At 38.8% G+C, this 15,058-nt stretch overlaps 2 protein-coding genes across 2 annotated transcripts in view; one reads left to right on the forward strand and one right to left on the reverse strand.

Moving 5' to 3' along the window:
• Positions 1 to 995: 995 nt before the first annotated feature.
• Positions 996 to 13,640, reverse strand: LOC146483614 (uncharacterized). Its single transcript, XM_085105771.1, has 11 exons — positions 13,530 to 13,640; positions 13,306 to 13,452; positions 11,914 to 12,009; positions 10,236 to 10,364; positions 8,974 to 9,104; positions 7,029 to 8,110; positions 5,958 to 6,043; positions 5,083 to 5,193; positions 3,761 to 3,802; positions 2,394 to 2,453; positions 996 to 1,168 (listed from the first exon to the last, which is right to left on the reverse strand). The coding sequence occupies exons 1-11, from the start codon at positions 13,623 to 13,625 to the stop codon at positions 1,013 to 1,015; spliced, it is 2,136 nt and encodes a 711-aa protein (XP_084961897.1). The 5' UTR covers positions 13,626 to 13,640; the 3' UTR covers positions 996 to 1,012.
• Positions 13,641 to 13,652: 12 nt separating this feature from the next.
• LOC146483615 (intraflagellar transport protein 88 homolog) overlaps positions 13,653 to 15,058 on the forward strand; it is a 29,152-nt gene continuing 27,746 nt past the window's right edge. The window contains exon 1 of the mRNA XM_085105762.1: positions 13,653 to 13,868. Coding sequence (XP_084961888.1) covers positions 13,782 to 13,868 — 87 coding nt within the window. The 5' untranslated portion in view covers positions 13,653 to 13,781. The remainder of the gene's footprint in view (positions 13,869 to 15,058) is intronic.

Below are 15,058 nucleotides of genomic sequence, written 5' to 3' on the forward strand. Positions count from 1 at the left end.
TGATTTTATTGAGGAAACTTCGTAACTTCTATCTTTAAAACGAATAAATCCGTTCCGTTCACATACAAATTCAAATTCATGTATTAGTTTTATTTAACACTGGAAAAGCATCAAGTCATCGTCATTTCTCTGTAAGTGTTATCAAACGCAGTACTACCTTCATGTGAGGCCATTTAACTTGATCTTTTTGCTTTGCGAGACTTCACCGTTTGGTTTCCATGAGTTCAACATGTATGTCTATAACTGTTTCATTTTTTGGACACGAAATATACATTTGCAGTCACGATACAGCACTGTGAAGGAAAGTTGAATAAAAACACAAGTTATGTGGCCTAGTGTAGCCGGAAGAGGTCATGTCCCTTACAGAAGCTCAACAGGTTGGAAGTTAAAGAATTTAAGGCAGGCAAAACAGCTCCATATTCTTGTGCCTCCATTTACAGACTCTACACTCTGTCAAAACAGTGAACCCTCTTTGAGCCTCTAAAGAGGACAGAATGATCGGGCCTGAATGGCGTGAACGGAAATGTCAGATGAAAATGCTCAGACCAAACAGAATCGCTTTGTCAACATCTAGTCGCATCTGGTATCACATTCTCCTCCAGTACTACAGGGTTAAGGACGGTGCGTCTTTTTGCTACTGCGCATACGTTCTACGCATCTCGAGATGGTGTGTGAAGCTCTGATTTCTTTAAGGACGGTGCCTACTAATTCAAGGGTATTTTGTACGGTTTATAACTATGCGGTAAAGGAGATCTTTGCAATGACTATTGGAATCCAAAAAGGAAATCAGGGATAACCACACATTTTTCAGAAATAACTAAGCTTCAATTTGGAAAAAAAAAATGTCATACATTTTTAGAATTACTGTTGTTTAATTATCTCTGAAAAATGCATGGTTACCCCAATTTTCGTTTTGGATTCCAATAGCCCTTGCTAGGGTCTGCTTTCTTGCATAGTCATAAACAGTGCAAAAAACCCCCATTGTATCAGGAGGCTTTCTCATTTTTTAGCATCAGGGCAGTGAATTGACATGACGGAGCATTGCTGACACATCTGTGGAAGTTGGCTGAGCAAGGTGAAGAACACGTGGTCGAGGCATGTCTGGGGAGAACTGCAAGTCCATCAAACAAGATGTACAGGCAAGGTTTCTTTGAAATAGCTCGGTTCTCTGTAGGAAGAGTATTGAAACCAGTACTACGCATCAGAAAAGTCGTTCAATTCACAGTAGTTACAGTTTCACAGTATGTTTCACTATTCGATTCGAAATACTCCAAGCATCCATAAAGGGTGATAATTTCTAAAGAAAATGTGGTGCTGCATTGTTGGGGGAGCAAAAACAAAGGTTTGGTTTATCAAATGAGGTGATGAAGTAAATTGACCACCATAAGGAGATACAAAGCCTGACGTTTTGAGAGCTAACCCATCTTCTGAAAAGATGGGTTAGTCTAGGATAAGCTCTGACAAAGTGCTCGGAACGACAGCTTTTAAATCTGTTACGGTGGCCAGTTTACCTTATCGGCTCAGTTGATAAAACCAAATATTAGTTTGTTATTAACCCTAACTGAAGGTGGCACTTATGTCCAGAAATGCAGGCAATGGCGAATTTGGCAATTTTGACAAAATTTTGCCACAGTCATAACGGTGACGAATTTGGCAAGGAAATATGCTAACCTGGATTTGAAATGCTTCCATTCAGAGCATTTAACGGCCTTTATAAAATTAACTCCAAAGGATGCCCGATCAAAACAGATCTCAAAGTTATCTTCTCAAATCACGGGGGGTGGGGGTGGGGATGATGGATTTAGCAGACAAAAGAGCATCACAGTAACTGTCATGACTATGAGGTAAACAGTTGCAAAAACGACTAAAAAAAAAAAAAAAAAAAAAAAAAAAAACGAAAAGAGTACGCTTGAACAAATTTCAATCCCATTCAAAACTGACTTTTTTCAGGCTTTCTTTTTTGTAACTCAACAGGGTTGCCTCCCACCAGAATAAAAAAACATTCCCTGAGTATTCACTGACCACAAACCAGTAAAAACTGACTACCAAAGACAAGTCCTTAGGCAATAAAGCCAGTGATGAAGCTACATTAATAAGCTGCTTTGCAGATAATTTTAAGAATGACCTTGCCCTTTTCCAACAAGGAAACTCGTTTGGAAACCCAATGGCTAGCCAGATATCAAAATTCCCAGACTTTTCACTGACGGTGGGTTGGGATTTAGAAGTTCCCTGACCATGGCAACCCTGCTGAAGTTGAATTCCTAACTGCGACAATCTTTCATCTGTTGACCCATTTATCTCAAACCAATAATTATTCAGACAGTGATTGTAACAACTTATCCTTGTATACAATCAAAGGAAATTTCAGAAAATAAAAAATGGAGGAAAGATACCTTTTGTGACCTTTGACACAGAGCTGTGTCACGTGTTTTAATGGCTTCTTGCATTTCACGCTGCAAATAGAGCAAATAAGAGTCACATGTACTATTTCCTTGCTTTGCTGATCAATAAGTTAATTTACCTGTAAACAAGTTCCACGGTGGTGAATAACGCAAAACAAGAGCAATACAGTAAACACCCACATAAAAGAACAAGTGGATTAAGAACCTCCAGGCTGAAATTTGTCATTTTAGACACCTGGCCCCAGTTTTTCAAAGAGTGGATAACTTTATCCAGTGGATAAAATACTATCCAGCGGATAAATGTACTTCAACCAAAGCTTTTGGTAAGTTTTTCACACAATCCCATAGTAAGATTAGAGAAGACGCTTCTACTTTAAACACAAATTATAGGGTTATCAGGAAACTCTTGTACAAATTTTATCTGCCCCATAGCGACCTATCCAGTGGATAAAATTATCCCCTCTTTGAACAACTGGGGCCTTTTATATAAGAACCTTACAATAAATATATATGAAGACTTATTCAGGCTGACCTTGAAAAAAGTATGTTCTTAAATGTGGGTGTTTGCTGTAGTCCATTTTTCAGTTGTGTACTTAAAAACCTAGGCCCGATTAAGCTAATCCTGGGTTAATGTGAACTTTGATTCAAGTTTATTTACTTACCCATACAAACTCTTCCAAAAGATTTTGCCATAAATTTTTCGTTACCATTAGTTAAAACTAGCCTTTAAAAACAGTCTTAACGAGCGAGATGAAAACCTTGGTTAATTTTTAATCGTGGATAAGTGTTAATCGGCTCTCGAACAACTGGGCCCTGGCCTTGCGTGGAAGCGAGGATGAGGTTAACTTTGTGTTAATACAAACGTCAGTGTTTTTCATATGTAATGCAAACTAGTTAGCAAAAGAACAGCACTATTTCCATATGATAAGCAGTAAAGTTTGTATCAAAACAAAGTCAACTCCAGCAGAAGCGAGGTCAATAAGCACACAACTCTAAAATACTTTGTTCTAATTACTTAACTGAGGGAGACCATTCCTTGTAAGCCCGGTGGCTTCCCTTGGGCTTCCTCGCCATTAATGTTTAAATAATTAGTTTTGTTTTCTTGCTTTTGTACCATTTATGGCAAAACAATAAACTGAACTGAACTGAAATGGGCAATTCCAAACAAGACTCATCTGCTGCCAAGCCTTGCTTGACTTGCTCCTGTCATCCACCCTGGATATTTTCACTCTATTTTCAATGAAGCCGCATGCTCGCAGGCTAAAATTACACAATTATTTTGTGAACATGTTACCAGGTCAATGCAATCATAAATTAATACCAAACACTTAAAAGACTGTTTTGAAAATATCACATACCCGAAATTCATCTACTGGAAATTCCAACAACTCAGTGAGAACCTGGAAAAAATAATTGAAGAGCTCAGAGCATAACCAACCTATGTCGTTTTTCAGATTGCTTTTTGTTGTTTTAGTGCAGATTCATTAAACTGTGAGCAATACTACTTTGTTCCTCAGATCATGGCACAAAGCAACAGTAAAAGTACGCAAATTAGAAAGTGAAGAGGAAGGATTGGGGAGAGGGAGTGTCTCACAAGAAATCGTACGAAAGTGACAGAACTCAGGAGAAGAAAGAGACTGCCTACAGATTCACTGGAATTTTTGCATGTGACCTTGAATTCTTTCAGGAAACGTTGCTTGCATATTTTCTCTGCTGCTTTGCACTTTGTTTGCAATGAAAACCTATGATTATGGGCAAGATTTCTGTTTATCATAAAATGTAGCGCAAAGCAGTGGATAAAAGATTGGAGCAACATTTCCTGAAGGAATTCAAGGCCACATGCATAACCTCTGGTGAATCTGAGCTATAACAAGAAGCTATCGGAAATGCGACATTGGTCGGTTATGCACTGATCCCTTCAATTGTTTAGTTGAGTGTTACTACCAATACAACTATTGTTAATGTAACTAAACAAAGCCAGTTGGTGAGAAGAAACATCTCATAGTTTGTCCAGATTTTCAAAGGTGAGTGGAAACAAAGGGATATGAGAGAGCATCATTCATTACTACATTTTTCTGTAACGCAATTTCTGAGGTTCCCTAAATGCCATTTAATAATTCATGAACAGCAAACAAAGGAAAACACCATGGTGAAGGAGTTTTCAAATTGTGATCTAAGTAACTGGTATCATACAATTTGGTGCACTTTTGCTTTGAATTTTACCAAGAATTATTAACGGATTAAGATAGTATATAAACTCTCGAAAGAGGTATCGTCCTATTTCCAAACATCTCAAAGTTGGTTACAAAAACTTGCCTGTGCCTTGTTTTTTTTACTCTACTTCTATGGCGCCAATGTGTTTGGAAATGAGACAAAACACTCTTCCTTGTGTTTGATACATAACTTGAAAACCTGCACCTATTGTTTGCACTCCAATACAACCAAGAACTCATAGTTGCTAACTCATGACAAAGTTCTTTTGAAACTGATAAATTTAAATTTCTTGTTTCCTGAGATATGACAGTATCATATCATTGAGGGAAACATACATTTAAGACTGCTGTGTATCCCCTTACAGGATGAAAGGTTCTAGTTTTATGAGAATCATTTGAAGCTGCTCTGAAACAAATAAATTTATATACATACAGTGTACAGTTATCAATTCCAGTGAATTTTTCACCTTTTCACTAAGATCAGCATCCACAGTATCTGTCCCATCATTCAGTTTCACAATTACATTCCAGTTTGGTGATGACGGATTAGAGCAAGACACGATGGTAGCAATGTATGCCTACATGAATAACAGATTTCACCATCATTAAAAGGTAGACAAGCAGTGTGAAGTCATATGTCAATCAATACTTTAAAGTGAATCCCTTCTGCTTTCCATCATTTGGGGTTAGGTAAACTTGCACTCAAGCTGCAAGTGGCCCACATGGCCAGAGCTTAATCTGGTTTCTGTGGTATGAAGTGACAAAGAGTATTAGTACTTCCCCTGGGTGGGGCACTAGACCACAGCACGATACCTACACTCACTCTCCAATCAACCTCTCCAGCCACACCAGACGCTGTTCCAGAGCCACCATTCAGACTGTGACACCATAGTCTTCTGAGACTGAAGGGGTATCAATCAGGTTAATCTAAAACTAAGTTTGTTTTCTGGGCATAGCGTTGATTTCCACTGCCTTCTTGGGTCCAGTAACAGCAGCTGGTTATCAAGTTTTTCTGTCCATTGCATCACTAATGTTTGGTTTATCAACAGAATTGATACCTTAAGGTAAATTGGGCACCATAAAGAATCTCTTGAATCTGTACCTTTACTTATCAACTCTGTTGATAAACCAAACATTTTGTTTCTATTCCCCGCTGATACACAGTACCAGTTTCCTTAGAAACTAACCCCTTTAACCCTTCCATTACTAGTCTAATGGTGCAACACATGCCAGTGAACTGTCCATTGGGGGGAATAAGAACTGTGTAAGAGTTTCACTGTCAGTGATGAAATGATACACAATGTAGCATACGTGTAGTGTGGAAACATAAAGAAATACTGACCTTGACTCTTACAATGCATTCCTGGTGGCCTTTCAAAATCTCTGACAGGTACTCAAAGGAGGTAGCATTGCACTCCAGGCTTGTATCTGTCGAGAAGAAAAAAATGCTGTTCATGTGGGGTCTTACTTGGCTATGGTTTGTGCGACAAGTTGCATGGACCAAATTGGGTCCCTGAGACTTGTCTCCTTTTGTGTGTTGATCTTAAAGTTTGATACAGATACCTGTTACATGTAGGTGGATTCATGAACTAGTAAATAAAAATACAATCTGATGTGTTTTTGTCACTCATTCTATCTTTTTTAGGTGGAAAAAACCAGGACTTTTTTTAGTTACCCTATGGGCCACTGGATTTTAATGGGTCTTGTTTTAGCCCAATGGGACTTTTTCAGGTCTTAAATAATTGAGACTTGTTGGCACGTCCCGGTAACAAATAATTTTATACCTGAGTTACCCCTTGGGCCTTATACCAAGCTTATTCCCAGAGCTTTCTTCTCTGGTGGTCAGCAAGGGAGAAGGAGAGAGCCATTGGAACAGGTTTGAAATAGTGTAATTGTACTTTGAAATAAGTTGTACTGTCTTGTACTCATGATCCTTGATAATTTTTAACTTCTTTTTCAGTTTGAATTTTAGAGCTCATGTGTTATAACAAAATAAACTCAAATCTCTGTTAAGCGACTGCACTCTTGTAAGCCACTGGTTCGCAGAGTCCCAAGGAGGAGTTTACCAAAAAGTACCATAAACAAAACCGACCACCTCTATGGAGTGGCTGTGGCTCCCTTTTCCACACCACACATAAGCATCCACTAGCTTATTCTACGTGGGTGGCTGCACAATGAAGGCTTGACTGCAATGACCTTTGTGTCATTCCAGTAAATATCCAAACCTCCCTGACCGCAGGTCTCTGGAATTTCCTTGGGGGAAGGAGGTCTAAAAAGTCAAAGTTTTAAAAGGACAGGATGGACCTAAATTGTAATTTCCAGAAAGGTGGAAGCGGTCTAAACCACAAAAACTCCTGCAGTTAGGGTGTGGATATTTTCTGGAATGGCACACTGTTGCAGCAAACAGTATTACCTTGTTCCTCAAAGGTACTTGATTCATATGAGCAATGGTCAAGAATACGTTTAGGGTGACTTGCATGTGCAACTGTGGTAGTAGAAATGTTTTCCTCAAAGTGATCATGCTGCATTGGAAGACTGGAAGCCTGGAAAAGTGATGTTGCTGAGGGCATGGTTACTTTGATCCCTGTCTTGTTGGCAGAGAAAAGTTTTGCTGTCGTTGAGCTGTTAAGTTTAGTGCTGGATTTTGTTTTAATCAAACCACTGCTTGAGTTATTCATCTGAATCATGGGCTCTGCCTTCAGGTTAGCTGGTCTTGTGGAAGTCACACATGGTTCTGTTTGATTTTGAATGTCATGATTTTGTGATGTAGAGGAGGTTGTGATCCTGGAATGATAGCGAGATTCCACAGAATGACTATTTGATATTTTTGCTCTCTTTGATTGGTGCTTTGCTCCTGAAGTGTCTAATCTGTCATAAATTCGCTGATGAAGAGGTTTTATTTCAAAACAGTCGGCATTCTCTGGTAGGGGATCTCTTGTGATGAAATCACCTTCAAAAATGTCATCATCACCATCACACAGCATTTCTAAATCACTATTTTCAACTTTCTCCACTTTGCAAATCATTGTTCTTCTTGACATAACAGTTTTGCTTCTATTTTCCATCCCAAGCTCCAGCTGATCAATCTGTTCCATGTCAAAATCTTCATCACTCCCGAAATAGTCTTCATCTGCAATAGCAGCTATAATGTCATCATCATCATCAAAAAATTCTTCATTGCACACTGTTTCCGCTTTGAAATCTCTGCTGGAATTTTTAAGCATTACTCCTTTCACTGCCCTATTTTCACTTGAAGCTTGTTGTTTAAATCCTCCTCCAAATCCGGAAAAGTTCTGTTTATTGCCACCAAGACCTCCGGCAGACATGTTTGTTGGTTTTGCTTCCCTTTGTGTAACAGGTCTTTGATTACTTATACTATTAGTGACTACATCTCTAGCTGTGTTATTTTCAGTGCTGTTTTGGTTCACATATGGCTCATCATTGCCGATGGCTTCTGTTTTAATGACACCAGGTCTCTCAGGTGGATCTTGTCCTCTAATGAAAAAGAGAAGGCACATAGAGATAATGACACCAAAATAACAAGCAAAGAAATGAAGGAAAATGCAAAAAAAAAAAAAATTCCTCTTAACTTTTGCAGAAAGACTGTTCTATCTTTTTTATTCCAGTCAGAAAGAAATGATATCTACTATTTAAAACTGATGCATTGGAGAATGCAATTCCTGAGTTTTGATTGGTTTAGTGGCCATGGTATATGAGCCATTGTTATATACCTAGACTTTCACTCAACAAAACGAGCACTGTGATTGGTTGATTCTTGGTCATGTGCCCCTGATCAAATACAAATGTATCCCGACGGGGATACAATTTTGCAGTTGTTGCCCTCTCAGTTGTTTGTTTGTTTGTTTTGCTGTGATTGTTGAAGGGGAAGTCTACATATATAACAAAGCACTTAATGTATGTTCCCTCGGGAAACTAGTTAGTTTTGTTTTCCCTCGAGTCCTGATGTTTCCCTCGACGAACCACAGGACTCTCGGGAAAACAAAACTAACTGTTTCCCTCGGGACCATACATTAAGTGTATATTATACCATGCCCCACAAATTTGGTATGTGTACATGTCAGCAAGAAAGAAAATATCACTGAATCAGCAATATGCATGTCAGCATATTTCATGGTTGCTTTAATTATAAAACAATAATTGTTGACCCCTGAGTGTTGACCATCCATCATCTCATATCCAACACATGCTCATGAACAATTATTAAATATTTTTTGATATTTAATAATTGAAAGCTGACTTTATGCAAGGTTTGATTGGAATCAGAAACATGTATATATATGCGTGTGCTTTTGGAGAAAATATTGAAAGGCATAAAAAAATAAAAGTGACAAACATACATTGCCTGATGTAAGACATTCCAGAAGGAGTTTTCCTCTAGTACCTCCACGCTTCCACCTAAAACTTTCACATTACTGGCCGTCAGTAGCAATGCTCCAAGTCGACAAGTCATGGGGCCACTCACTTGGATCTATAAAAACAATAATGGTGAAATTTGTTTTTCCTTAGAGTATTTAAAGGGAAAGTTGCATGGAGGCAACAAGTGGCTCACATAATTGGAACTTAACCCAGTTTCCATGGCATGAAGCAGCTAGGAGATACGTAGTCCTGCATGGATGGGACTAGTCCATCCCAGGCTTACCTTCACGATTTTGTTAGCAGTTCATCAGTACTGATTGATACCCATGGGGCCTGGTTCTGGAACATCCAGGGCCCAGTTGTTCAAAGCTTGATTAAGCTAGTCCTGGGTTAATGAAACTCTGATTCGAATTTAATTGCTTATCAGTGAAAGATTCTCCCAAAAGATTTTAGTCCCTTAAATTTGACTTAGACTTCTTCTTTACCATAAGCTTAAAATTAGCATTTGAAAAGCATTTTTGACAAGCGAGTTGAAAACCTCGGTTAAGTTTTAATCGGGGATTAGGGTTAATCAGCTTTCGAACTACCTGGCCCAGATAATTTACTGACTCTGATTAAGTAATGTACATGTGTATTTTTTTGAAATCCATTTTTATTGATTAGTGATAATTTTTAGGGCACACTTGGCCAATGCATTCAAATAATATTATTAAGACTTCAAAGCAATAAAGGATGAACCTCCCTTCAAGAACACTGTGTACATTTATAAGCTTTTGGCCTGATAGGTTTATGGTTGTGATGATTTAGGAAACAGACATAGAAGGAAACAACACAATGACTATTAACATTGGAGGGCTGGAAGCATCACAGACCTACACTCAGATTCACTGGAGTTTTTGCATGTGACTTTGAATTCCTTCAGGGAATGTTGCTCTAATCTGCTGTTTTTGCACCTCATGTGCAATAAAAACATATGATTATGGGCAACGTTTCTATTTTTATCACCAAATTTAGCCAAAAAGTGGGTAAGACATTGTAGCAACATTTCCTGCAAGCAAAGACTGTTGCAAATCTGAGCTAAAACAACAAAATGCAATCTGAAATGCACTTAGGTTGGTTATGCTCCCAGTCGCTTCAATTCCAATAGCCTAGCTAATGTACCACCATGGCTACGCTGATGAAACAGCATCCCAATACATATTTAAATTTGATGGTTTCGTAGACGACAATAAAGTCAGTTTACCTTTGTTCCAGGAGGGGTTGTGAGTTTCAAGGATGGAATCAGTTGGTATTCCATTCCAAAAACAGTCTGTGTCCCATCAGTTAGTTCAAGGAGTAACATTCTGCTGGACTTGATTTTTGGTTCTGAAGGCTGAACAAAGGAAATCAATAAATTCAGCTGATGTGGATTTACAACAATTGAAACAATGCTAGCAAGAAATGTTGTACAGTAGATATGGTACAACGTAACGTGAAAAGTCTCCCAACAAGGTAAGCCCCTTTGATTTGCGAGGAAGCAAATGGGGGCAAGGAACAAGGCCAAGGCTTTAAACAGAGCAGCATATGGTAACCAACTGGATTTAGAGTGTGTTTCTTTAGAGAAAGTACTGGCTGATAACTGCCTCCAGAAATATGGATGGTTTTAAAAAATGTTCCGGAGATGATAAGCTTTGAAGGCATATATACTAGTTTTCAGAACATCAATTTTTTAAGGGAAACTATCTAGTTGATAGTCCGAAGACAGAACTCTATAGCTCTATAGTTCTAAATTTCCTTCCAAGCAATCTCTGACACTGGCAGTTTGAATTTGCAGCTCTAACTTGATCGTTTAGGCAAAAGGTTGAAATAAGGAAGCAGAATAGATTAATAAAATGGAAGCAAACTGTCTGTTAGTAATAAAGGGGTTAGTTTCTAAAGAATTTGAGGTGCTGCGTTGGAAGGGAAACTCCACTCAGTTGATAAGGTAATTTGATCACTTTAAAAAAATGTGAGTGCTGATGTTTGGAGTGTTAGCCATTATCTATTTATCAGAGTGAATTGATTCACTATGATTAAGGGTTAACACAAGAAACGTCAGTACTCACATCTCTTGACGATGGCTAAATTACCTTATCAACTGAGGTAATAAAACCACATATTTGTTTGTTAATGAATCAGAAGTGGTTGAGTTCCATCCATCTAGGTATTTGTGGCAAACGAACCCTACTGGCTGCTAGTGTCTCTCCACAGATGAACCCTACCATGTTACATGACAAATTTTAACCAATCAGACCCAATGAAATTGAGCAATTAACTATAGACGAATAATAAGTCTCTGGTGACCAAAACTTTCCTGATCATTCTCACTGACTGGAAAAAGATTAATCAGAAAACAGTAACACTCTTACATGAATAGGCCACACAACAAGAAAAGTAATAAGATTAAGGACCCCTACTTTTGTTACTATGCATACGTTCTGCGCATCTCCAGACACTCGGGTTTCCTATGGGTGGTGCCCACTAATACAGGGACATTTTTGTGTGGTTTAAAACTATGCAGAGAAAGCAGAACTTAGCAAGTGCCCTTGGTATCCAAAAAGTAAAATTTGGGGTAACCATACATTTTTTTTAGAGATAATAAAGCTTCAATTTGGAAAAAACGCCATGCTTTGTATTTTACTGTTTTTAGAATAATTGTTGCTTAATTAATATCTAAAACAATGAATGATTACCCCCAATTTTCTTTTTGGATTTCAATTAAGCCCTTGCTAAGATCTGCTTTCCCTGTATAGTCATAAACCACAACCAAATTGTGCGTGTGGCTAATGCAAATTTTTCTGTAGGATGTCTAAAATGTAAGGTGTGTACATGCATGGATACATCCCTAACTGGACAAATACAGAAAGCATGGTGTAAAAATTTGCATGGCATCCTATTTTTACATTTGTTTTCCAGTTCAGCTCCTGTGGATCATCCTGGCCTTTCATCTTTTGAATCTGAGAATATGCTGATTCTCCAACATTCAGGATAGAATTAATCTGCAATGTGTAAAAAAAAAAAAGGCTCACATGTTTACAAGGAACATTGTTATTCGCCGATTACAATGGTAGCACTCAAGTCCTGTTTTTCCTTGGGCCACTGTCTTAAGCCCTTGCCAACTTGTTATGACCTTACGACCTTTTCCCTCTACCTTGACTGACAAGCCCTTAAGGTTCCCTTTTATTTATTTGTTTTTTATTGTTGTGCCATCTTCCTGGTATAAATTTTATGTATCAGTTGTTTCCAGCTTTTCGATTTCCAGTCATTACCCCTGGCTATGTTACGGGTACACATTTATACACTTGGGTAAAGAGAAACAATATGGAGTAAAGTTCCTTTTTTGAGGAAACAACACAATGGCCTAGTGCCCAGAACAACAACCTTCAGATCTACTGCACTGAACACCCAGGGGAGGGGGGGGGGGGTACTACCATAATATAGAAGATATATGGGTATGTTCCACTGTGAACAGTATGGTTTTCAAGTGGTATAGTCTGTTTCATTTTCCAGCGAACTGATCAATTGCTTGAAGAATTTAGTCTAGACAAGGTTTCCCTGGAATTGACTCCTAAAAAATGTGTTTTGGTTGTTGTTGCACACATAGCAGATTTTGTTTTGGCTGGACTGTGATAGTGACCAACTTTCTGGAAAACAGAAAGTCTGGGATAGGGTAGGCAATTTTGGTCTTTAGTCTAGTATAGGGTTGCAAAATGCAGCTGAACTTGATCTGGTTTAGGGTAAGGGTTTCAGAGTCCCAGCAGCACACCCCCACCCAAAAAATGTTAGTACCCCCCCCCCCCCCCCAATCAAAGCTGTGACTGAGTACTACACCACTATCCCTGCACGCAACAATGTGGAAACTATAAAATTGAAGTGTGTGTCTACCACTCATAGAAAATTCATCATTCCACTTTGGAACTGTTGTGCACGATACTAGAGGAGAATACCCTGTACAAAAGGAACACTGGCCCCATGCACAATGCATGTCCATGCTCAAATGCATTGTTTATTAATTTTCACATCGTTGTCAAGGCTCAGTCTTGCTGACTTCTTTTGCTTGTGTAACCAACATCTGAGTGGGATTGGGGGGCGCTGGGCAGGGGGGTGGGGAGAAGATTAACAAGTGATATTATGGGATTAGTGGCTCAACCACATAACACCATCGAGGCTTTAAGAAACGTTATTGTCAATCAAAGTCAGGGCACAGCCTCCAAGATTTCTCGGCTAAGAACATGCCATGAAGTGGCATGGCCCTACGGGTCCCCACGAAGTTTAATATGACAAAACTTTTAGACCTGAAGGTTGAAACATCCCTCTAGTTTGCAGATATCTGCGTTTCCAAGTCCTTCTGGTAGGCGAGGAAGACTGGATTCTTGAATGTCAGCCATAAGCCACTGCTCATACACAAGATCGTTCAGTTGGCGAGACGTCAACACTCTTTCCTGTAATCCATTTTAAGCAGTTTATACAAATTAATCAGTGATTTAAACTACAAAACTGCAAACAAATTTTAACAAACCTCGTTGTCTTCTTTTACAAAGTTTATGCAGGCTTCTAACCATTCATTTTGAGTGTAAACATGACGAGATTCCAGCCATTTGCGAACAGCCGCCATTTTGAAAATCTGCGCGGGAAATTCAACGCATGCGCACAACGCTGTTGGTGACGTCTTTGGGGCGGCCATGTTGTTGATGGTAACTACACACATTCCGAATTTTTTTTGCTCTTGACGTGAAAAAACAATTTTTCCAGACATCATAAGCCATACAAGATGATGCAGTCAGTGCATCTCGTTGGTGAAGATGAGGATGACCTCTACAGTGGTTTCAACGAATACAATCCGGCTTTTGACACAGAGGTGAGTCAACGCTTTGAAGGAATAGAGTGGAACTTCGACCATACTAGCTTGCTTTTCGGTTAATTTGATCGATGTTCATCGTCTTTCCTGTTGAGAACAGTTGATTGAATTGAGCAGCATTGCATTGATCGTGGATGCAGTGACATAAAAGTATTTGTTGTATTGTATACGTGCGAAATGTAAATGTTCGACCCAAAAAGTTCAATTCAAATTTCAAATAACCACTTAAATATATTGTTCTCGATCTTTGTGAGACAATCAGAGCTTTGATGTCTCTCAAACGTACAGTCAATGTCTTTTTGCAGACTGCACTTTTTTTTGAATAAGCTGCAGGATGAGTCTCGGCATTGAGCAGTTTCTGGCAGCTTGTCTGACAGCATCATCGTAATGCTATCTATAAGCTGTTACAGTACATCTGGCCCCAGTTGTTCAAAGAGCGGATAACTTTATCCAGTGGATAAGTTACTATCCAGCAGACAAAATGTACTACATTGAATCCATTTTATCCGCAGGATAGTAATTTATCCACTGGATAGAGTTATCTGCTCTTTGAACATGTACAACCAGGGCCAGTAATAGAAAAAAAAGCTTTTGTTTTTGTTAGTGGTGCTGTGCTCTACAGAACAACCAATTACTATTGTCTAAAGTGCATGATTAAAACCTGGTTTACCCGTATGATGCAAGCATAAGCACAAGCATAAGCACAAGGATGTTTACACGTGCGATAAGCATAAGCATAATGTTACATACGCAAGCGCAGAAGCATAAACTTTTGCTGCCGCCATTTTGCAAAATTTTATGGCAATGCATGAGTAACTAGAATGTACGTTGACAATTTGATGCCATTTTTCAGTTTCCTTTCCGTGCGCTTGTGCTTGTTGCGTCACCCGGTTTACACATGCATAAGACGTAACGATGCAAGCACAAGCACAAGAGAATGGAAATCATTCCATTCTCTTGTGCTTGTGCTTATGCTTGAGTCGTTGCATCATATGTGTAAACTGGGACAACGCAAGCATAAGCACAAGGGCAAACACAAGGCGCTTATGCTTGCATTGTACCGGTTTACATGTAGGTTTCTTATGCTTGTGGCATGTGTGTAAACCAGGCTTACACCTGTAAATGACAAATTTAATAATACATTTGTAATTACAGATGATGAATGTTATTGTACAGTCTTTTCTTATTGG

This window comes from Pavona decussata, unplaced genomic scaffold, assembly GCF_977016875.1.
Source record: "Pavona decussata unplaced genomic scaffold, jaPavDecu1.1 SCAFFOLD_38, whole genome shotgun sequence".
NCBI lineage: Eukaryota > Metazoa > Cnidaria > Anthozoa > Scleractinia > Agariciidae > Pavona > Pavona decussata.